This window comes from Mytilus californianus, unplaced genomic scaffold, assembly GCF_021869535.1.
Source record: "Mytilus californianus isolate M0D057914Y unplaced genomic scaffold, xbMytCali1.0.p SCAF_7, whole genome shotgun sequence".
NCBI lineage: Eukaryota > Metazoa > Mollusca > Bivalvia > Mytilida > Mytilidae > Mytilus > Mytilus californianus.
The window spans coordinates 93,282,109-93,308,502 of NW_026262723.1; the positions used below are offsets into that span (position 1 = coordinate 93,282,109).

The 26,394-nt window shown below is 32.4% G+C and overlaps 1 protein-coding gene across 1 annotated transcript in view; it reads left to right on the forward strand.

The window, feature by feature from the left end:
• Positions 1 to 26,394, forward strand: part of LOC127709564 (SH3 domain-containing protein 19-like) — a 45,677-nt gene that overhangs the window by 14,504 nt on the left and 4,779 nt on the right. The window contains exons 3-6 of the mRNA XM_052215169.1: positions 5,414 to 5,554; positions 6,926 to 7,091; positions 8,890 to 9,057; positions 21,901 to 22,047. Coding sequence (XP_052071129.1) covers positions 5,414 to 5,554; positions 6,926 to 7,091; positions 8,890 to 9,057; positions 21,901 to 22,047 — 622 coding nt within the window. The remainder of the gene's footprint in view (positions 1 to 5,413; positions 5,555 to 6,925; positions 7,092 to 8,889; positions 9,058 to 21,900; positions 22,048 to 26,394) is intronic.

Below are 26,394 nucleotides of genomic sequence, written 5' to 3' on the forward strand. Positions count from 1 at the left end.
GTTAACGGAATAACACAAGGCTATATTTTATATCATTGGAAAGAGGAGAACAAGCCTCGTCGAAATATTGATGTCGTCGTTGTCTACAGTGGTCACGATTTTCTTAAATTTGGGTCAAAGGCCAAATCTAAAATTTCAAGGAAAACGTAGAGTCACGTTTAGACAGCTGGCCACCCCTGCATATTTGCGTTTATAGCAAAATAAATTAGAATAATTCAAAGGATTATATATAAGTTTCTATATTTAGGACTAATTTGATAATTTTATTGCCAAATATGGTTTGAGATTGAAATTTGTACTTATAGGGTGCACATTTACAATTTTCATTCAGCTGTTAAATAACAGTGACCTTGACCTTTTAAAAGTTCAAAAATCGGAATTTTTACATAAGATTCAATACAAGTGATCTTTAGAGATGTTTTTTAGATATCAACATTTATAAGTTGCCCTCCCAAAATGTTATTTTTTTCCGTCTTTTGATAGATAGTGTTCGTCATGATTTTCTGGGTAAATATCCAATTTTCTTTTGGTGAACGTGGAATCACATCAAATAGTACTTAGTTCCAAAGCTGATGAATATTAACGCCAAATTGATTGAATTAGTAGGTCTGAGTATATATTTGCTTTAGAGAAATAAAAAAAAACTGCAAACGGTGAAAAAGGGGAGGGTTTATGTTACAAGTTATGAAAACAAAATGAGAATTAGAAACAACAGGCTAATCACTCCATCTTACACACTTACATGTATATCAAATGTAATGTACATGACTTATCGAACATAAATTGGCCTACAATTGACATGAAGTTAAAGATTATCTACAAAAGAAAGTTTTGTACAGCATCGATGTATTTTACAAACTCTTGTAAACAACATCAATCTAATTAAAATATAGATCTCTGATTTCGTTATCTTCATTTGAGCTTATATATAAGAGCACGCGAGTTAATAAAAACCAGAATTTTAATAAGAGCGAAACAAAATAGAAAAATTACCGAGGCGAGTAGTTTCATTGTCTACTGTTAAGTTGAAAGCCCATCGAATAGGTTAAGGTAAGAGAGCTAAACATGCTAAATTTCAGTTGTTCTTTTTTAAATCGCCTTCGACGCAAGTAGCAGAATGCGAGGCATACAGAATACAATCTGATGGTGGTGGCGGCAACACCGTAAACTATTAATATAGCTTTATATTTCAGAGGGCAGAGGAACTGGATGATTCATACTTTGTATATAGATCCATTGTGTTACGAAGTTTCCGTCATATAATCATTATCCTTGACCTCATATTCATGGTTAAGTGACTGCTAAAAAACTGTATAGCTTTTTTCGTCATGTGAATGTCTCAAATATCACGAGTTCTAGGATAACTATATTTGGTTACTAATATATGGTATCCTTGCAAGGTCTACATGACCGTCAGACATGATTCATCTGACCTCGACACAATTTCACGGATCAGTGAATAATGTTAATTTTCAGTGATCAAGTCCGTACAGTCTCAGATAGTAGTGGGTTAAATATATTTGGCGTATGGAATGGTAACAAGGTGTACGTGATTTTGTGGCAGAGTTCATCTGACCTTACCTCATTTACATGGAACATTGATAGTGTTAATTTTATGTAATACTTGCTGTATAATATAAAAATTAGGAGATGTGGAAGCAAGCAATTATAGGCAACCGTACAGCCTTCATCAATGTGAAAAACTCATACCGTATGGTCGGCTATAAAAAGGCCAGTTATGAAAAAAATGAAAGAATTCATTTGAAAAAAAAAAACCAATGGCCTGATTTATAACAAAAGCTAGTTTTTACGGTAATGATGTTTATGATCATACTTTTCTCAGACTATTGATGACGTCCTTTTATTAGTTTTCAGTAAGGGAACACCCATTTGATTTCGAAAACAGGGAGGGAATGAGGATTTTGAAAATGAATTACTTGGCCTGGTATGAACTGAAATAATTGACTTTGCACAAGACAGGATGAGAATGAACACTCTTCAACATGAAATGCAGGATAGTTGAGTATATGAATGTGTACAAAAGTGAAAATAAATTTTCGCGCCGCCAGCCCCAACCTTTTCTTCAGAATATAAAATGTTCTACCCTAATGGCGAGTACTTTTATATCGGTTCTTTGTGTTTTTTGTCTTCATGTTAGTCGTTTTTGTGCTTCATGCCAATTTGATAAGTCAAGCCATTTCAAACTGTTTTTCATCAGATTTTTCTTATACTGTGTTGTTATACCATTGTCCAGGTCAGGTGAGGGTTGAAGGATCACAAACATGTTTAACCCCTCTAAATTCTGTATATGTCTGTCCAAAATCAGGAGCCTGCAATTAAGTGGTTGTCGTTGATTGCTGTCTGTTGTATCCGTTTTTTGTTGTTGTTGCACAAACGGTGGTATATTTTTTGTTGTCGTTCCCACCTAGTGGGATTTAGGTCGAAAACATCATACAAGACTTTTGATGTGCCATATTCCGGGTGTGAAACAAAACCGACCGATTTGATTCTTATACTACAATTATAACAAAATATTTATTTAATAAAAAGTTTAAAGTTTTGAAAAACAGACACAAAACAGATTTCTCCAAACAAAGTGACAATCTATAAAGTTAGCTGGCTATTCACAAAAAATAAATCAACCACACAACAAGCAAAAAAGACAAATGTTTTGAGTGACCTCTGTCCTTGTTAATGACCTAATAGTGTAAGCAACAAAATGATTAAAGGCACGAGATAATCCGTGTTTAATCAATACCAAAATGTTGACTTAATTTGTGTTTTTAATTGCTAATTTCTTCAAAACGATTTTTATTTCACGCATGCACTGTGTCTTATTGCTGAAATCAGAGTAAAAAATATTGTGATGATACACGTAATAATTTTGCTTTCGATGAAAATAGTGTAAATTTCGGGTAAAATTTAACTCTTACTTAAATGCTGAAATACTTATATCAAAATCACTTAAATACTTTCCGGTTTCGTTATATGATATATTTGATATATAAACTATATTATAGGTACTGTTTTAAATACCAACAAAGAATGACATAATTTTATTTTTCATGTTAAAGATTCCCCGTACAATACGGTATCTGGTGGTACCCTGTAAAAACACGAAATTTAGAAAATCGTGACCACGGGAACTTACGACGACAATCATGATTGTAAAATATAATGATTTTCCTATAATGTGCAAAAAAATCAGCCGTGTGTTATCCGTTAACTTAAACTCGTTAACTAGAGGACTTTTTGGACATTGGGCACCCTACTATTCTCCACTAAGCACAATGTGTTTAGAAGTAAGAGCAAAGACAGATTGTTACCTTGTGAACTAGCAAACAAGTGGGACAAAGCAGGGTTCATATCTTTTACATATCAACTTTATTTCTGCCTTAAATATCAGAATATGCATTTAATTTGCCACTGGACATTAAACAACCATCCTTCATCATCTATTTTTATACGCCCGTTTGCGGGACGTATTATGGTATACCGTTGTCCGTCCGTAGTCAACTTGTCGGACAATAACTTAAAAAGCTTTAACCAATTTGCATGAAACTTTGGTGAATTGTTTATATCTATTGACGTGAGCTCCCTTTAATTTTATAAATTTTTTACGTTTCCGAGTTATGGGAGTGATTTTCCAGTTTTTGGAAAATATCTTTAAAGTGCTTTGAGCAGTTTTCATGAAACTTTGGTGACTGGTTTATACCTATTAAGATAACCTCCCTTTATTTTTTTCATAAATGTCTGAGATGACATTGAGAAGTTATTGAACTTTATTCTTTGAAAAAGTAACGGACGTATCATGCACTCATGGCACAGCTGTTTATTACATGTGCTGGTGTATACCTATACATTTTGTGCATGTATTACAACACGAAGCTTAGGCCAGAGATTATCATTCAGAAAGTAATGAAATGTTCCCTGCAGTCTTTAAGTACATACATGTATATGTAATTAAGTACACTTTTTATTTATCAGATTGCAAAGATAATAAACATGAAAGGAAAAAAGGTCAATTTATTTTGAAATTTTTAATATTACTTACGTATTATATATATTTTTTCAAGATTTTAGTTTTGTTTAGTTTTCCCCTTAAAGAGTTGAAATAAGTAAAAGAAAAATTATTCTTCAATATTGTCTTAGGAAACCACTATAATTGTCTCTCCTACAAAGATGGTTGCGAAAAAAGCTAAAGAAAACTAACTATGTGTGCTTTACTTGGCATTGTTAACAATTGTTAGATTGGAATTAGTTTACTCAGATTATACATTGTAAGACATAATTCTGTGTAAACAGTTTATGAAAATGTTACCAGTGGTATTATGTTATTGCTGAATAGGTGAGTTTATGTTCAAGACTTCTCAATAAAATATACATGTACATGTGTACATGTACAACAATTATAAAACAGTAAGAGAATGACAAAAGCACATGCAGTCAACAGCCACAACACAAGTTTCTCCTGAAGGCGCTGTATTTTTTTTTGGATTTGAAGTTCAGATGTGTTGGCTATCACAATTTGAACACTTTTAAGCTGACACAATGATCAAATTTCCAATTATGGTGATTATAGACGATAATTGTGAGTGAATTATAAGAATCTATAATATATAACTATTGACATGATAAACATCCTGGCATGCAACAGATGTCAAAACTGTATAATTTTATTTACTGAGAGATTGATAATGAAAAGGTAATTTTTATGCCCCCGCCGTAGCGGAGGGGGCATTAAGTTTTACCCTTGTCCTTCTGTCCGTCTGTACGTCCCAAATTGATTTCTGTTTTCTAACTTTATTGCCTCAACCAAATGTTATGAAACTTATACACAATGGTTATTACCACAAAACACAGATCAAGTTTGAGTTTGGGTAGTGTCACTTTTACCTTTCTAGAGTTTATGCCCCTTTACAAATGGAAAAATTACTGAATTTTTCGTTTCCGTTCTCTAGCTTAAGTTTGTCTCAACCAAATGTTATGAATCTTATACACAATGTTTATTACCACAAAACACAGATCAAGTTTGAATATTGGTAGAGTCACTTTTACTGTTCTTGAGTTATGTCCCTTTATAACGTTATATGCTAGCAGGGGCATCACCTGTGTCCCATGGACACATTTCCCTTGTATTTAAGCCTTAAAGGTTATTTTCAATCACTACACAAGGTCATTTTGAATTGGGTTTTAAGGGCAGAAGGGTACAGCTAACAATCAAGGGCTGGTGGTCCATTTTAATTGGGCTTACAAGACCAATATCATGAATATACCTGTGCAGGTTATTAAATACATGCAACAATTTTCCATTTTGTTTATGGATTGATACATTTTCATAGTATTGGAATGCTTTGTTTTAAGATAAAAAAAAAATATGCATAAAATATTAAAGATGATTTTAACTTTATAGATGGTATGTTCCAAAGATATCAAGAGAGGAATCAGAGAAAAGATTACTTGTAAAAAGTGGTGCCAATTATATACAGCCTGACGGTGCTTTCCTAGTACGGCCGAGTGAAACATCACCAGGAGACTTTTCTATATCTGTCAAGTACTGTATCTGATGTATTAGATGAATAATTTTACTCAAAGGGGGATAAGTTGTCCTCCTACCTTTTAACGATACTTAATTTGTATAACTTTAATAATTTCAGGATTTAAAATGATGAATGAGTTCGGATCTGGATGGGGTTTACAGAATAGAGAATAAAGTGCAAAAATAAAATGAAATAGAGAATAATGGGCTAAATAGATAAAGAATAGAGAAAATGGTCTAGAAAATTAAGAAATGAAGGAGCCCCATCCAGACCGTCATGAGTCCCAATTTAACATTGAGTAACTTATTATCATTATTAAATATTCTTTTTACTTATTTATTTGTGGTGTCATACACATTTAAGACATTTAAATTTTTGTGTGTAGTGTATCCTTTTACATACTGATCCAATGTCTTCATAAAAGTGATTATTAGTCCCCTACCGACGAAGTTGAAGGGGACTTTAGGTTTGCACTCTGTCCGTCTGTCTGTCTGTCTATCTGTCAGTCCGGCAAGTCAGTGTTCCAGACTTTTTTTCTTCGCGCTTGAAGATATTGATTTGATATTTGGTTTATTGTTTTATCATGACAAGTTACAGGTCAAGTTCAATTTTCAAGATTTTAGCCTTTTTCTTTGTTAAGTAAAAGCTCTTTCCCTATAATTTAATTTTTGATGAAATACTTATTAATTAGTAGATTTCTGTTCAAAGGGAAATAACTAATTTTTTTTTTTTTAATTTTAAAAGACAAAATGACATTTTGGATTTTTTTTCCTTGTCTTTGGTAAATTGTTTGAAGAATTTAGTGGAAGTTTGTTTGTCATTCTTGAAGATATTGATTTGATAATTAGTATATAGTTTTATCATGACAAGTTACAGATCAAGTTGGAATTTTGTTCCGGTCTGATGATTTTGTGCAGAGTTATGATTTTTGGAACATTCACTTAAATAATCAGTTTTCAACAGTTTTTTTCGCCATGCTTGAAGATTTTGACTTGATATTTTTATGTAGTTTACACCATGACAAGTTATAGATCAAGTTAGAATTTCGTTCCATTACAATGAATTTTTAACCGGTAGGGGACTATGTATTGCCATGCAATACTCACAGAATGCTTGTTTTATTTAATCTAGATGTTATATACATTGAAAATATACCAGAAATATGCCATCAATTTTTTATTCACAATTGCTAAAAAATCAATCTATACCCTAAAACAAAATTACCACCTTACAACACTAAAAAAACTGAGTCAAGACTTGAAGTAATTTGAGAGAATAATTATACAGCTGAAATAAGATTTGTATTGTAAAGGACTATCATAGAGGAAATTCTGTGGCTAATTCTGATCAAATTACATATATATAGTTCTGTTTTCACTTTGCAGATTTGGCGACAGTGTGCAACATTATAAAATTTTAAGAGACAGAGAGGGTAAATTCTTCCTGTGGGTTGTCAAATTTAATTCAATAAATGAGCTTATAGAATATCACAGACAAGCATCAGTTAGTCGGACACAGACAGTTGTTTTGAAAGATATGATACATGAACAGGTATGTATTAGAGAAAAGTTTGTCTTTGTTATTATTAGAGATGACATGTGAAGTTAAGCTTTATATACCGGTACATGTAGTATTAGAATATACCACAAAAAGTCCTTCACATCCACAAAGTTGGTATCCATGAAATTAAATGAATCTTCAGTAGGAAACCTACTTCATATAAGTGTTTGAGAAATTTATTTTCTTTTCTGTCGCACAAATGTCCGTCAACAGAAAGGTTTTTACCTTGACATTTTTGACTGTTTCAGCTGTGTATATATATCCATATTCTGCATATAGGTACTGTATGGGTTTGATTTCAAATGTAGCATATGTCTGTTGCCCTAAAAATGAATTTATTGAAATTGGGGTTAAAACAACCATGAGACAGCAACCCAATAACACAAACAACAGAAAGACATTTGAGGTAAAATCATACAATCTTCAACAATAGACAGCTGTCAATACTATATATCAAACTACAAATTGCCAATGTCTAAAACAAACTGGTGAAGGAATTTTTCAAAGACCATAAAAAAAACTGCTATCAACCCTAACTTCTTTAACTCATATACATGGTTTATAAATCAATATTTAAATTTCAAGATTACATTTTCTTTTATTTTACGATATGAAAAGATAAAATGTTAACTACATTTTGGATTATAGAATCATTGTTTAGTGTACATGCCCAGTTGACTGGTTAATTTTATAACATGACCTTGATCTTTTTTTCATGGTTCATTGATCATCATGAAGTTTTCATGATGAGTTTTGTTTCACTGTTACTAAATTATTAATTAATGTAACATAGAAACTGATGTAATAATGAACCAATACTTGACCTAACACTTGTAGTGTTTCCTGTATTTTCAGGGCTCATTGATAACCTTTTAGTTGATATGTTTTGGTCAGATTTCCAGTTACTATAATAATATGTCAACTATATTTGGTCTGTAGAATCAATTAAAGTTATACCTGTAAATTTGAAATGGGTCACCAGATCTTGGTCTCATGGTTCATTAATCAACATAAATAATAGGTTAGCTACATTTGATTTGTAAAACAGATGTAAGGTCATCATGCCTGTTTGAATAGTGTAGTTTAGATCTGACAGAGTCAGTTTCATGGTACACTATGTTTGTTAAGTCTTTTCTTAAAACCGAAGGTCAGTGGTTCTTTCTGGGCATTCCGGCTTCCTCCACCAATAAAAACTAACTGCCACGAAATAGCACAATAGTACTGAAAGTGGTATCAAACATCAATCAATCAATCTTTTTTTTAAAAAACAATAAGTAATTTGTGAATTAAATGTGGTCTAAAATAATTGTAAAGTGTGCACATCCATCTGGCAGGGGTCACCCACCCTTTACTTCATTTAAGGATGTGTTGATTGAATGTCAAAATTTCCTGATATAAATAGTTTGCCATTGGTTCATTCAATATTTTCTGTAATCCAAATCATGATATGCATTTTCTATAAATAGAAAAGTGTAAGAACCATTATGAATTAAAATCCAGGTATTACCATATCATAGTAATTTGCATATCAATTTTACTTCCTGATTTTAAAAAGCTTCCTAGTTGACATATGATTTAAAATCCAATTTAAAGAGCTACATAAATGAACAATACATTGATCGAAATCAGTTTGTTTTAATAATAAATGGTACTTCAAAAGGAAGTTATATAATTTGACGGGTTATTAAGTTTTTTACAGGTTGTGATAAAAATATTTTATCTGTAACCTTTAACATTCCAGGAGTTTGAATGGCTTTGATGATCAGAATGATTTTTTTATCTATTGCAGCAAGCAAGAATAGCAAGAGCATTATATGATTTTGAACCAGGAAATGCTGATGAAATTCGATTTAAAAAAGGTGATAATATAGAAGTAATTGGAGAGGAAGATTGTAATTGGTGGAAAGGACGAGTAAATGGACAAGAAGGAATATTCCCTGCAGCTTATGTCAAAATTGCATAGTTTTAATAAATAGAATTGATAATTTTTTATTAAAAACTTGAATGTTTGAATGGAAGGTACAAATAAAAGTTAACAGGTATTATGAGTTTGGGTGGGTACTAACATTCTATGTTCTTTGTCAGTATTTAAAGTATTTGTACTCCTTGTGGAACAGGTAAGAATTTCATACCTTCCTTCTGTTTCTTAAACTTGTACAATTTTTATACCTGCTGATAGTGTATTTTTTATCCAGTAATGACAAAGATGTTAATATTTATCATATACTTAAAATAGCAAACATAGATCTGCATTTGAAGTAAAAAAATATATTTGCAATGAACATCTTCTTTAACATTCTGTTAGTAACTTGCACTGGATATTATTAATAAAAAATAACTGGTTATCTTCTTTTTGTCCGAACAATAGGCAGGAAAAGAAAATTCCAGTCTAATGTTAATATAACAAATGATTTTAACATGTTTAAGTCTTTTTATAGATAAATTTATATTATATATTGTTTTACAAAACACCAGTTTGACCAGTGAATATTGAAACAAGATGATGAGGGTAACTCTGAAGCAGGATATCAGGGGACTAACCATATACTTAAGAAAATTAATTTGTTAACATGCATTATGTATTACCAGTAATGTAGAAGGATGTAGTCTTGTTTAAAATATCACAAGTCACAGTTATTTTGAAGCATGACTGAATCTTAGTATGATATGAGACTGTGAACAGGAGTTTATATTTTTATTTTTAACATTCAATTAATCCATCAGAATTTAAAATCATGGTAACTATTTGTTTGAAACAGAAAAATCTGTGGGCAAAGTGTCTTGCAAATATCAGAAAGAAGAACCATACATATGTTCAATCAAGATATAAAATTTTGGTCTAGAAAGGCTAGATTTTTACGGTACTTTATAATGTCCACTAAAAATCTAGAGATGTTCAGAATGACTGTGACTTTAATATGACAACCTGTGACAAGACGGGTAAAGAGAGTAAAAAAGTTGCACGTAAGATTGCACATGTGCCAATAGTTCTTTCAGCTTGTGTGAAAACTGTTTATCTTTTGTACAGAGATGTCACAATCATTGTTGTCACATTCTGAATGGAATGCTTGACATTTTTAATCATTGTTTTATGTGATTACATCAATAAGTTGAAGGTTATCTGTCTTGGGAACAACAGTTTAGTACTGCTATTTTGTTTTGTATAATATTCAAGTTTTGGAAATGAATGGCTTTACATTCTTTTATAGTATTACAGATAGTTTGATTTTATTCCTTAAACTTTTATTCCCATTTAACAAATTTTGATGCTTATGTTGAATTAATGTACACTTTTCACTTTTATAAGGAAAAAGACCACGAGTGCTGTGACTTGTGACAATCCCTAATCTCACTAAAATTGTTTTGTATAGATGATTGAGACTTTTATTTACTAAAAGTTAAAAGCCTGATATTTTCTACAGAAAATCTGTTATAACCAATGTCAATTTCTGAATATAGTTTGAACTTTGAACAGATAATTTTAGCTATATTTTGTACTTTAAATATGATACTAAAAAATACTGGCATGAAAAGCACAGGTTTTTCAGGTTTTGTGTTAAACAGTTTTCATTTATAAGTATTAAGGTAAAGTAGAAATAGCTTGAACTTGACCTCAATGTGACACCTGGGGTCCTTGCAACTTGCTTAGACGAGTCGTGACACTTCTGTTTCATATTGACATCAAAATTTGTAAGTTCTGATCTTTGAAATGGATGACTCTTCAAAAATTAAGATATGGGCTTGGGGACTTACTAAATCAAAAAACTTCAAGCAACTGTGTATGGAATAAGCACTCAGACCATTGTATGATTAGAACTATTTTCTCTAGAAAACAAAACCTTCAAGCAACCCTGATTATTCATGTATATGGAATAAGCTCTAAGACCATTGTATTAGTAAAAATGTTTTCTGCTAGAGAAAAAACCTTCGAGCAAGCCTGATTGTTCATGTAAATGGAATAAGTGCTCAGGCCATTGTATAAGTAGAACATTTCTACTAGAGAAAGAATTTTTGTGAAATTAATCATATTTCATTACACATCTTCACTATTTTTTCCATTTGCAACAAGATCAGTACTATAACCTATGTTTTTATACCACTTGCTTTAGAATATGTGATTGTTTTTAGAGATGGTTTATTATTTGTATATAATTTGTATATATATAAGAGAAATACACAGGTGAATGTCTCATTTGTTTGTTGTTACGAGACCAGGGAAGTGAAAAATACATGTATATATAAGGCTATAGTGTCTGACCCATTCCTGTTAAATATCAGCAAGTGCTGTACATGTTGATAGATTTGTCAACAAAATGTTTATGTATTGTATATGTATCTATACTAACTGGTACAAAAGATTTTTTCAAAATACAACAAAGTTACCACATGATTATTTTTCACAAGTAGGATGAAACTTGAAAGTTATGTTGATCTCAAATTCTAATTATTAAAAATAACCTTTTTTCAGTTCGTTTAACATGGTCTTACGATGTTATTATGTCAGAACTTAACAGTCAGTTTTGAGCTGAACCATTTTTATACGACCGCAAAAAATGTCATATATTGGTATCACATTGTCGTCGTCCGAAGACACTTGGTTTCCGGACAATAACTTTAGTATTAGTAAATAGAAATCTATGAAATTTAAACATAAGGTTTATAACCACAAAAGGAAGGTTATGATTGATTTTGGGGGTTATGGTCCCAACAGTTTAGGAATTAGGGGCCAAAAAGGGGCCCAAATAAGCATTTTTCTAGTGTCATGACAATAACATGTGGAACAGTGTATGGATTTCTCTGAAATTATACCACAAGTTTCTATACCAGAAAGGGACGGTAAGGATTGGCTTTGGGGGGTTATGGCTCAAACCGTTTAGGAATTAGGGGCAAAAAAGAGCGAAAAAACAAGGGTGTCCTGGTTAATGGACAATTAAGTACAAACTACAGTGTAAGAGAGGTAATTCAAACACAACTTTGAATTACCTCCCTTACACTGCTTTTAAATTATGTATAAAGAATTTTTATGTGTCTTAAGGTGATTAGCTGTCAATTCATTTTTAGAAGTTACTATTTTAATAATTTTAAAAATGCTGATTAAGGTAAATTAATTTTAGCTATGATTCTATTTTTAGACTTTTATGATGTATTTAAATGGGTTTTTATGGTTGCAAACACCATTGGAAATTTGAATTGAAATTATGACCATGACTGAAGGAAAAAAAAATTTTTTTGGAAAAAGGGGGGGGGGGGGGGGGGGTTAAAAAAAATGGTGGCGGGGGGGGGGGGACAATTTTTTCTCAAGATTTCAGAAATCAAAAAGAAAATCCTTCAAATTTTTTTTTTTTTTTGAAAAAAAGGGGGGGTGTCAATTCACAACAGCATAGTGTATTGCACAAAAGCAAAAAATTGAATATAAATTCAAATCATATAACCAATTCTAAGTTCTTTGACTACAGTTATTCTGTGTCAGAAACCTATTATGTGTCAAATATTGAACTACAATCCAAATTCAGACCTGTATCAAGCGCGAATATTGTGTCCATTTTTGCCCCAAAATTATTATTTATTGAAATGAAATGGTTGACCTAAGCTTCCACTAAAAATTGTTTGACACATGACAAAGTAGGAATTGCTAAAAACAGTATGACTGCTCATGAACAATTTTTTTTTTAAGTACTTATTCAGGAGAATTAGGAATTTTTGGATCAATATTATTAAGTTTATAATTAAACAACAGCATCTGTGTTTTGTCTGTAAAGCTAAAGATGTAATTTAGATTGTTTTTTTCTCAAAAAATCATTTTTGTATGTGATGAAACTTTTGAGTATCGTTTATGAAAGATTAATCAATCATTGCATAAGATGTTTTTAGAATATAGAGCTTGTGGTTTAATACTGGAAATGTTGCAAATATGACCAAAATGTTGATTTGATAATTTAAATATAAATATATATTTACAAACAATGGGATTTCACGCAGTAAATAACTTGCATTGTCTCCATGTTTCTTTTTTTATTCCTGAAACATATTCACCCTGCTTACACTCCATTTAGTATTTTATGTTATAGCTATGTATATTTTTTCAAATAAAAGGAAGTATATATCACAATCAATGTTTTGTGAGATATTAAAATGAAGTTTTTTGTTTAAATGTGTATTTGCTAGAGATTACAAACCAGGCTCCGGTTATTTATCTGATTTAATGCCTCCATCGTGTTCGTGCTCCTTCGTGTTCAATGGTCATGGATAAAAATAATCCTTTTAAAAGCTATACAAATGTATTTGTCATATTTTTCTAATGAAATTTATTTTATATGAATAATGATTTGCTGTGCAAGTCAAGCAGAAATATTCTTAATATCAGATTATTTTAATAATTCTTTATGTCAAATATTGTAGGTTTTTTTTTTTTTTTTTTTTGCATAATGACCTCATTTCTTGGAATCTCTGGAGTCGATCATGTGCTGTATCTTGTGTGATTCATCAACAATAAATCATACTAAATATTGTCTGTCTGTATCTTTTATTTACATAAGAGTATGAAATAACTATTCACAAATGCTTATTTTTCTAAAAAGAATATCAGACGTGCTATGTTGAGGTATTTTTATCCACACCATACCTTAATATGATAAAGAATTCTTGAAACTACTCTTCCAATCTTTCCACCAGTGATTTTGATCACTGATTTAATACTACCAACTACTGAGTAACCTTTAATCATCACTTGGTGTAATAATTATTCCCCTGCTTTAAAAAAAGTTGGGGTATACTGTTTTATTATACCCCCGCTTTAAAAAAAGTGGGGTATACTGTTTTACCTCTGTCTGTCCGTCCATCCATCAGTCCGTCTGTCCGTCCCATGAATATTTTTCGTCGCATCTTTCTCAGAAACTACATTACAAGGATTTCTGAAAGTTGGTTTCAGGGTCACTTGTTATTATACCCCCGCTTTAAAAAAGTGGGGGTATACTGTTTTACCTCTGTCTGTCCGTCCGTCTGTCCATCCATCTGTCAGTCCGTCCGTCAGTCCATCCATCCCATGAATATTTTTTGTCGCATCTTTCTCAGGAACTGCATTACAAGGATTTCTGAAATTTGGTCTCAGGGTTTATATGAATCAGCTTAACTGTGTGATGCGTAATCAGATTCATCCCTCAACAACTTCCTGTTTACCTTATACTTTTAGCAAGAGGGGGTATCATTAATGAGCAGTAGCTCACAGATTCACTTGTTAATCCTGTCAAGTATTACTGCCACCCACAAAAAGAACGCAACTGAGACCAATATTTTACTAAGTTACCTACAATCACACTTTAGTGTAAGGATGTTTTTAGGGAGTTAAGCATCTTCCCACAAAAGTAAATCCCTCATCTATATTTTTAGATTCATTGACTCATATCAGAGATAAGGAACCTACTTACATGCATTGGTTTAGAAGGACTTAATTTTGGGGCAAATAGATGAAGTTTAATGTCCAAATTCAGTTGGATATGCAGTAATCTTCATTATATTACATGTTGTAATGATACATCCTTTTGAGTATAGCAGCATTTCAAGAATAGTAATTAACTCTTGACTTGCTTCACAGAGTCAATCAAGTTTGCATCCAAGTACTAAGTGACATGTATTCTGAACTGAAATCATATTCTAGTAGCTTTGTGAAATGATATGGCAAGGTAGTAGAAAAGTGAAGTCCCTGTTATATATTTTATTATAGTCTTCTATAGTGACCAGTATGTCCATTTGTCTGCCCAACAAATTTGTCTGATCTACCTCTTCAGGACTAGGAGTTCATTTGTGATACATGGTATGAGTATTCAAAAGTACCAGAAAGAATATTGTGGAAAAGATATGAATTTTTAGTCTGAAATGTCATTGTCACAAATTCCCTTGCAAAATGTCCAAGTTTTAGTCCATATTGATGTATCATGTACTTATTGGAGTTAATAAATGATACCTGGTATGCATTTTCATCAGAACTAAAATTTGTGTTGGGTTGCAAAAAGTGTTTTAATTTCAAGTTTGATAGTCAAGGTCACAAAAATTGGATTTAATTGATTTTGCATGTGTGAATTTCCAACTCTACAGAAATATGTGTCATAAAATGGATTTGAAGAACCCTAGGTTTTCTCATTTTCATGGGAGCTTTCAATATAAAAACATTGCATTTTGCGCATATACTTTTACTTTTTAACCGGATTTTCGAAGGAAATATCAGTTATTGATTTGGGGATGTACGACAATAAAATCAAATGAAATAAAAGGCGAGTTCCCTGGGGTCACCCCCTCCTGTTTGAGAACTTGTAAACGGTTGAGATCCCCACCCCTAAACCATATATATTCTTGTATGGGACAATAAAACAAATCAATTGAAATATAGGGGAAGTCCATGGGGGTCACCCCCACCCCCTTCTTTTTGAAAACTTGTAAACTTGTCAAGATCCCCACCCTGAAACCATATATATTCTTGTATGGGACAATAAAACAAATCAAATGAAATATAGGGGAAGTCCATGGGGGTAACCCCCACCCCCTTCTTTTTGAAAACTTGTAAACGGTCGAGATCCCGACCCTTAAACCATATATAATCTTGTTTGGGACAATAAAACAAATCAAATGAAATTTAGGGGAAGTCCCCTGGGGTCACCCCCTTCTTTTTGAAAACTTGTAAACTGTCAAGATCCCCACCCCGAAACCATATATATTCTTGTATGGGACAATAAAACAAATCAAATGAAATATAGGGGAAGTCCATGGGGGTAACCCCCACCCCCCTTCTTTTTGAAAACTTGTAAACGGTCAAGATCCCCACCCCGAAACCATATATATTCTTGTATGGGACAATAAAACAAATCAAATGAAATAAAGGGCGAGTCCCCTGGGGATCACATCCATGGGAATGACAAATTATTGGAGCTTTGTTTGGGAGACTTCGTAACAGCATCCTGCTTCGTAACAGCATCCTGTTACAATTATTTCTTGTTACTGATAAGTTTTATAGATTTTGAAAAGACATTGTATTAATGATAAATACAATTTTGGATTTTTTTCTTTTCTTTGGTAAATTGTTTGAAGAATTTTGTGGCAAGTTTGTTTGTTATTCTGTAAAAATTAATTGACTGAATGCTATATATTTTTTTTTTTATGAAGTGAACTCCTTTAAAAAATAAGCTTATATTATCTATTAATAAACATATATTTAGATTTCTGATTTTGGGCCCAGTTTTCAAGTTGGTCCAAATCGGGGTCCAAAATTAAACTGTGTTTGATTTCAACATAAATTGAATATATATAGGGTTCTTTGAATGCTTAATCTAATTTTGTATTTCTTTTCATTATTAATAAGATAATACCACATTGAGGTCCAAAGGGTCCTAAATTAAACTTTTGTTTAATTTCATCAAAAATTGAATTCTTTGGTTCTTTGATATGCTGATTCTAAGAATGATTGAGTGTTAAATCATATCTTATTTTAGAGAACTTAGTCATCACTGGTTGTTGTTATTATATTATTGATTATAATTTGAAAAATTGCATCATATCTTATTTTAGAGAACTATTTATCCAGTTTGAGTTATTTCCCTTTGCACAGAAAATATTATGGATAAAATTAACCTGTGTTTCATTTCAACATAAATTAAATATATATAGGGTTCTTTTAAATGCTGAATCTAAACCTGTATTTAAATATTAGATTTTTGGGCCCAGTTTTCAAGTTGGTCTAAATCAGGGTCCAAAATTAAACTTTGTTTGATTCAACAAAAAATGAATTTATGGGGTTCTTTGAAATGCTGAATCTAACCATGTATTGAGAGATTTTGGATTATGGGCTCCTTTATCAAATTGGTCCACATTGAGGTCCAAAGGGTCCTAAATTAAACTTTTGTTAGATTTCATCAAAAATTGAATTCTTGGGGTTCTTTGATATGCTGATTCTAATATGTACTTAGATTTTGGATATTGGACCATGATAGGTTAATGTCCAATTTCAAATATTTCAATTCTTTGACCACATTCATTTTGTGTCACAAACCTATGCTGTGTCAAATATTCAATCACAATCCAAATTCAGAGCTGTTTTAAGCTTAAATATAGTGTCCATACTTGCTCAACTGTTCAGGGTTCGACCTCTGCAGAAAAATCCGGTTTGCTGTCACTCTGACAGCCTCTTGTTAGAATAATAATTTATTAAATTTTAATAGATTGTCTCGATTAATTGTTGCACATACGTGTATGGTCTTCTAGATGCATTTGCATTAAACGTTTAATTTTTTTTTCAATACACATATTTTTATTTCTAAAAATCAATAACATCAAGGACATTTTGCAAAATGAATTACAAATACATTTTGTAATACATAATAAGGTAGAGGTGAGTTATTATTCGTGCAATAAGATATACAGCATGATAGATAATGTTGTTTAGCCATTAGTACCGTTTTTCGTTTCTTATTTTAAAAGGTTTGATGGAATTCGTCTCTTATCTCTGATCTGTGCCAAAGTTTGCATTTTCTCTTTGATCTACATACATTTCCCAATTGGCCTCTTTTGATTGGAATATTGTGCTTAAGTCATCCGAATTTACAAAAAGTTAAAACATCCTTATTTGGAAGTGTTTGTCAATATTTGAGAAACTGCATGCATTTTATTCTATTTACATTTTCGCCTACTTAATATCATGGTTATGGTATGCTGGACAGCTTGTAATTTTCAGAAATCACCTTACACCAATAAGAAAGTATTCTCCTTTTAATCGAAAGTTGTAATGAGTGACATCCCGTTTCCCCCGGGGATATGCATTCCCAATTACATTTGGAATACTCGTTTTCACAAAGAGAAAATGGTCGAAGAATTTCAAATTTACTTTTTCAATTGCGTATTTTTTCCATAACCTCATAATTCACAATCATATCAGGAAGATGGGCTTAATTTTTCCAAAAAAGGTCCATTTGATATTTAATTGACAAGTTGTGTATTCTTGCCCTCCTTTAGTACACTATACACGCAGCTTTCTTAAAATGTGTATTTGCAGTTACCAGCAAGATTTAATTTCAAAAGCGTTTATCTTTGCTGCATCTCGTTCGAATTTGTGTTTTTCTTAAGCTTTGTACGTATACAGGATATTGGAGTGTTCCTGTGTACAACAGTACTGTAGACACGGAATTTGAAGCTGGTGCATGAGGAATTTTTGTTTTATATAACAAGCGTATCTATCTTTAATTTTATTTAGGAGAAAGATAAATCTATGTATGAGTTTTCATTCTTACTTATTATCAGAAAGTTTTCTTGTGGACTGATCACGCTGAATTTCCCTATTTCCATCAACAAAAATTACTATCCACTCAAATAAATAAATCCACAGTATGTCTCTCATAAGACTTGAAATAAAGGATACAACAGATACAGTTAAGTCTGCTTCATATCTTTACTGTCATTTGAAAAAGAACTGGAAGGATCGTTTAAAAAATCTGAACTTTACGACAGAGGAGATGATTTCAAATTTACCATTACCAACTTTCCAGTTTAATGTTGCAGCATTCAAGCGGTTCAAGCTACAGGGAAATACATAAGATAAGTTCATTTTGACAAAAAATGTATGCAAGGTTTGTGAGAAGTCTCTTTCCAACTCAGTTTTTAAAACGTATTGGTAAATATCTAAATAGACTTGGTAGGAGGTTAATTAGTTCCTGCTCCACATATGGTACCCATTGTGTTGCTCATGCACGTACAATCTCAGACAGTGATGTCACACTCGAGGAAAAGAGGATAGAATTGTGGTAACGAAAATTGGAACAATATCCGTTGTCACCTGTGACATAGATATTCCATAACAGTCAACCAACTCGTGATAGCGTCCGTATAAAAGAGAGGCGAAAGATACCAAAGGGACATTCAAACTCATAAGTCGAAAATAAACTGACAACGCCATGGCTAAATAGAAAAAGACCAACAGACAAACAATAATACACAAAACACAACATAGAAAACTAAAGACTGAGCAACACGAATCCCACCAAAAACTGGAGGTGATCTCAGATGCTCCGGAAGGGTAAGCAGATCCTGCTCCACATGTTGCACCCGTCGTGTTGCTCATGTTAGTACAAACCCGGTAATAAGTCTAATTCGGTAGGTCACATTCGGGAAAAGGGGACGGGATGGTAGTTACGACATTAGGAACATATCCGCTATCGTCTGTGGAACGGATAATCCGTAACGGTCAACCAACTCGTGATGGCGCCCGTAAAATTTACGAAGGGATGATTTCAACTTCACCACTTGGAACTTTAGGTTTAATAGCTTCCTTGTGAGCAGCAACCCTCTATCAAGGCAATCGTGATAGGAAATACAAGCCCTGGATTATCGTATCAACTGGGAGATATATATACTCCGTATGCAGGCGTTGCTGGAATGTTGCTTTATAAAAATGAAAGTTCACAATTGGGAAGCTGAAATCATCTCTTTTGTCATAAAGTTTTGTTTTCAACCGACCCTAATTGTCAATTTCTAGATGTAAGTCAAGATATGAGGCAGACTTAACTGTATCTATTGTATCCTTTATCTCAAGTTTAAAAATTCCGCAGCCTTCTATGACTTCTATCTCTTCAAGTCAGAAAATTACGAACGATAGCAATAAAACATTTCAGTGTATAAACAATAACAGTCCATCATACTTACATGATTTGATCACTGTTAAAGAAATACCAATATTCTTGTAGGTTTAGAAATGCAACTGAACAGTCCTAGGTTAGAGCAACACACTATAGCATCAAATTGACAATTATTTTCGCTAAGCAGCTGCTTACATTTTGAATGAACTACCAAAGAATTGTATAGATAAAATCTATTTGCTCTATAGTAATCAGTCTGTCAGTACTTCTATGTCGTACGATAAGTCACAGATTGCCGCCACTGGTTTTCAAAATTTTTCTGCACAGTATCAAAACCTATTAAAATAAGGTCCCTCTCGTTTTTGGGGTGAAATTTGGACAACAGTTGTGTTAAAAAAATTTTTAAATTTTTTTTAAAAATCACAAACTTTGAGAAACATATCTTCTTGTGCTATAGAATGTCAACCCAAAATAACACGTTAGTTATGATATGCCATTCAAAATTGATTCCTTATTACAAAAAAAAAAAAAACAACAGATTTTTGTTATAATTTGCGTGTAAATTTTCCGTGGAAAACTCAGTGCTTGTTCAAAAGTAATATAACATTTTGAGAAGCATCTTTTTGTGCTAGGATTTCAACCTCATGTATTATGTTTAATATGCATTTCAAAATTGTTTCCTGCTGTCATAAATTGATTTTTATTGTAAGTGGGGGATAGATGTGGTGAAAATTTAGTAATTTTATCAATAAAACAAAACAAAAAAAACACACAAATTTTTAAAAGCATTTTTTAGTGTTATAGGGACTTTAACAAATTGATTTATAGGTATTTAGGTACATCTTATGTCAAAATTACGATAAAAATTTAGATTTTGTCAAAAATGATAAATTTTGAGAAATATCTTAAGTTTTTGCCAGAATTTCATGAAAATCGACATGTAGGTATAATTTGCTATTCCAAAATGAATTTCTGTTTCGAAAATTCATTCCTGTCCACCGTTTGAGAAAATGCATACCAGAAATACATAATGCTTGGATTTAAAATTTGTATTTATCGAGAACACAACCTGAATTAATTGCTGGTGACAAAATTTATGAGAATTGACAATCCCTCAACACGAATTGCTCAGTATGCCTCCGTTTCTGATAAGAGTCTGTGCTTTACACAAAAATCTGCAAGCGGGGTCCTTGCCGACATGTCAGTTTTTGTTAATTTTCAAAATTATAGTCACCTAAAATAGTAGTGCATGCCGATGCAATGTCTGCAGATAGTTAATGGTTTAGTGCTTATATCTGCTTGAAGTGCTTTTAACTGCTTTACGTGCCTTTGATTGTCTCGTTAATATACTTTTTATATATATAATATTATGCATAGCAACTTAATTACCTTTGCCATGTCATTTATTTATATAGTATGTGCTTGTTTTATGTCATGCTTTGCTTTGACATAGGGCCCTGTGTGATGATATGTTTCCGCAAGTTTGTTTTAAAATTGCCTGTTTTGGTGCTTGTTGTAATAAGATAAATCAAGGATTTGCATAGTAAGAGATTCAAATCCTCTTGCTATACAAATCCTTGGACAAATCATAAACGGAGATTACTAGGGTTTTTAATTATTTTAAAACTAAGTATCATATGATCGTGTATGAATAAAGCGTTTGGACTTTGAAATGCCGATGACGGGTCTCGGAAGCAGTTACGACCCAATTTTAACGCGGACGTCAAAGAACGCATTAATTGTGCCCTTTTCAACGCGGAGGTCAAAGAAAGCACCCTTATGATTTTAGTGTGATATCAATCTTTTTTTTTATTTTGATAGATTTTGTTTAAACTAGTAAAAACTTTGTACAAAGGCCTCGACGATTTAGGGTTTGTATAGGAATATGTCTTTTTTGTGAAGACTGAATGGTGCAACCAAGGATTTGTATAGTATTATACTAAACAAATCCTTGATCATGTTGATGCAACTATAGATGTCTCTTTTGGTTATTTTTTGTCATTGCCGGGTTGGTGCCTCATAGACAAATAACCCACATTCCCTTTTATTCATAATCACAGTTAGATCTTTATTTTGCATCAAAATTAAATTTGATAAATTTAAATAATTAAAAAATTTGTATAACGATTTATTGTGTTGTTTGAATGTCAATATGTCAGATAATAATACAGACGTATTTTTTTTTCTAGATGTACACTCGGGCGTTTTCGTTAGTGAGATACGGTACAGACAAGAGAACTACAGAAGGAAAAGAGAAAATGGAGGCGAAGGCAAAACACGATTTTACAGCAACAGCAGATGACGAATTAACCTTCCGACGTGGTCAAACTCTTAAGGTGATAAAGGAAATAAACACTGACATTTATTATAACATGTCTGCCAAACAAAACTGTATGATCCATCTGACTATCGTAGGAAAGTATATTTGAACTGCGAACAGGGGTAGTGCCAAGTGGTTTCAGTTTGGACAGTTGGATGCATGCAAAGTAAAACAAAAATAACTTCTAAATTTGTGCATTTTATGTAATTGATTCATTTTTACATACCTTGCTTACCTTGCTTTAAGGTATGGTATGTAGACATGATAGATAGGGCCATGTTTCAATGTTGAAAGATTAACAAAATACAGAGTACATTTTACTGGAAACTTGGAAACAAGCGTACTCGTACCATGCCAGCTCTACTAAAATTAAGACAAAAGGGACAATTTTTCGTTATTTATTGTCAAGTTTTATTATTTGGATGGAGTTGTTCCTTTTGTCCTTTAGGTGTGTATATTCACAACTTGCTTCTTATGCTGATATCTGTGTTATTAAAGTACTAATGTCTCAATGTAAAACGTTATCTATAACATGAATAACTGATAAATTATTAAGTCAGGGATTAGGTTACCACAAATTACTTAGAAACTATACTTAATTCTTTTGTAGAAACAAAGTTTTGATTTTAAAGTTTGGCTGTACCTATAAAACAAACAGGATATCACATCTAAATTTTTAGGGGGATGTTGTTTATAGAGCTAGTAAAGATAATATCCATAAACTTATTGTTCCTTTGAATAAAGTCAATCTTAAACATGTTGAGATAATCAATTTAGCATTGTCTTTATTGGTTCTATCATTGATTCACTTTCTTAATGGTCTTGTGGTAGCGTGCAGCATTGCTTGCCTCAGGTGCAGGAGATTGTGAGTTCGATCACTAGCAGAGCCAAACCATTGACTTGTCACGTGTCAGCTCAGGGTCAAAATAATATGTCTGGGTAGGGCTATAAGTCTGTCTATGGTCTGTTAACTTATGAACTGGCATGTTAAAAATCCAGCTCAGCTTGTCGGTCTAGTATAGAGAAGGTTTCGTAAAAAAAAAAAAGGGTTTCATATTGATATTACATTAACATGTTCTTGTCCTGATTTACATGTAATCATTGCCACTGGATGTTAAAAACCTATCCATCATCATCTTTATTTAACATTGATTATTGATTAAAATTTTCTGCTATCCAAATTTGACACTTATGAACCTAAATCCTGTCAATATTTTATATTTTGACATTGCACATAATTAATTCTTTTATAGCACAAAGCTTATGAGATAGGTGTCATTACACTTGATCTGTGGGAAGTGTACTGATTGACATTTTAGTCATGGAAAACAGGTTTTTTTTTATTAGTTGAAATGGGGCTTCGAACTAGCTTTCTGTAACTGCAAGTTCTCTCACATCAGTACTTTGGGTCTGTCATCTTTTCTTTATTTGTTTCCATGCTATACGTAGTAACTAGTAAAGAGTCTGATGAGTTGAGCCATTTCTGACTGAATTTTACAGTTTGTTAATGTGTTGTAACACCAGGTTAAGGGGATGGGGATTGATTGGATTAAAAACTATCAAACATTTTTAACCCTGTCACATCCTTTAATGAGCATGTCCAAAAGCTCAGAGCCTGTAATCCAGTGGTTGTTCTTCATTTTATATGGTTGTAAATTATGGATTCTATATTTTCTCTTTATGATGTTTATCATGTTTATTATATATATGTATGAATCTTAGTTTAGTTTATGATATTTTTTTGAAATTGGACATTAAAAGTTAAAACTGTGCATAATTTAATACTATTAAGGCGTCCATTTTTTTTTTACAAAATGCATTAAATACAATAGATATCTTTATATATTTAGATAAAGTTACCATGACAAAGTAGTATTGACACTTCTGACAAAGTCATCTTAGTAATATGTTGCTAACTATTTAATCTGTAAGTAATGACCAGTATTTCAATCCACCAATAAGAAAAGACAAGTATTTCTACATACCGGTACCTTTATAGAATATCTTTAACATTCAACTATATGGCCTCTATTTTGTTATCATTTGCAAAGAATGTTGCTAAAAATTGTCTTTTCTGAATATTAGAAGTATAATACAAGGTGAAATAAGGTAGGTATTTTATTAACATGTAAAATTTTCTTACAATACAAAGCTGTGTGTTCTGGTCAATCCCAATTAAAAATTTCTTCATTAAATCAATTGACTTGGATTGTCAGTTTTCCAACCGAAGGTCGGTGGTTCTCTCCGGGCACTCAGGCTTCCTCCACCAATAAAAGCTGACAGCCACGAAATAGCACAATAGTGTTGAAAGTGGCGTTAAACACCAATCAATCAATCATTAAATCAAATAGAAATTAAAACCAAAACCTATAAACTGCTAGCAGGCCTTGGATGGAATTAAATCAAATAGAAATTTAAACCAAAACCTATGAACTGCTAGCAGATCTTGGATGGATACAAAAAAAAAACCAATTCAATTCAAACAAATAATCATAAAAAAATAAGGGGATGTGGTATGACTGCCAATGAGACAACTATCCACCAGAGTTTAAATGACGAAAGTAAAAAGTATTATAGGTCACTATACGGCCTTCAACAATGATAAAAAAAAATACAGTATAGTCAGCTGTAAAAGGCTCGACATGAAATTAAAAATGTGAAACAATTCAAACAAGAAAAGGAGGAAACTAACGGCCTAATTTAAACAATATAATTTATGAAGACAGACATGAACCACTCACCACTGAATTACAGGCTACTGACTTGGCACAGGAACATAAAGAATGTGGCGGCGTTGAACATGTTTGAGAGCTCTCAACCCTCCCTTGACCTGTAGTGTAACTGGTGTTACAGCACAACATACGAGTAAATTGTAAAAATCAGTTGAAAATGCAATATGGCTTAACCCAATAAATCTGACTGTACGAAGCACAAATAAACCCTCAAACATATCTATCAAACAAAACTTTTATCCTGTCCTAACAAGGTTAGCTGGATTGAATATAAAGGTATATATGGCTACATGAATATATTCTGTTGTAGTTATGTACATACAGAAGCATATAATTTGACTTTGTGACATTTATATACATGTATAACTATGCTGTCTTGGTTGGTCTGTTTGCGAGCATTAATTGTAGGTTATTTGTTAAGAGAATGCCAAGATGTTTGAACATCAAGGTTTGATTGATTGTTGGATGCTGAACATCCAGTGGCAAATATTTCATGCATTTTCAGGACGAGAACAAATTAACAATACTTACAATATTATATAAAAGGGTTGACCTTTATGTAGGGCAGGAAATTTGGGCTGTCACTGGAAAATGAGGGTAAATTGGATAGGGACAGAAATTTAGCCTTGCATAGGGCCACCCACAGATCCCTTAAAGAGTGGTTGCAAAGATTCTTAATGTGCAGAGAGCGTGGCACTTTTCTACAGAGGCATCTTATTTAATGTCCCCATTCTGACTGACTTGACTGAGAATTTATACATCCTGTAGAACCAAGCAGACGCCCTTCTTTGGCGAGGATTTTACTGTCAGTCTGAAGAAGACCAAGAGTGACCATATTTCTATTCCCAAGTTGAACATCAAGGAACTTGACTGATTTAAAAAATTGGAAGGTTGAGCATTTTGAATGTGCATGGTTGGTGAAGTTATTATTGATAAATTTTATAATTGATGGAAGTTCATGACAAAAATTTGTGATGTAGAAGGCTGTTTAGCAGGCTCTTAAATTTAAAGGTAAACACTGCAGGGCAACATTTTTCAGAGGGGTCCTTAGGTTACCTGTTATGAGTCAAAATTCTTTGCTCTAACAATATGCTTTTTTGATTGACCTTATTGACAATCAAAACGATCCACAACATCTCCAGTCCACACCTTTTTTTATGCATTAAGTTTTACCCTTGTCCGTCTGTATGTACGTCCGTCCATCCTTACGTCCCAAAATTGGTTTCCCTTCTCTAACTTTAGTTTGTCTCAACCAAATGTTATGAAACTTATACACAATGCTTATTACTACAAAACACAGATCAAGTTTGAATTTTGGTGGCATCACTTTTACCGTTCTAGAGTTATGCCCCTTTACAAATGGAAAAATTACTGAATTTTTTGTTTCTGTTCCTTAACTTTAGTTTGCCTCAACCAAATGTTATGAAACGTATACACAATGCCTATTACCACAAAACACAGATCAAGTTCGAATTTTGGTGGCGTCACTGTAACCGTTCTTGAGTTATGCCCCTTTACAAATGGAAAAATTGCTGAAATATTCGTTTCTGTTCTCTTTCTTTAGTTTGCCTCAACCAAATGTTATGAAAATTATGCACAATGCTAATTACCACAAAACACAGATCAAGTTC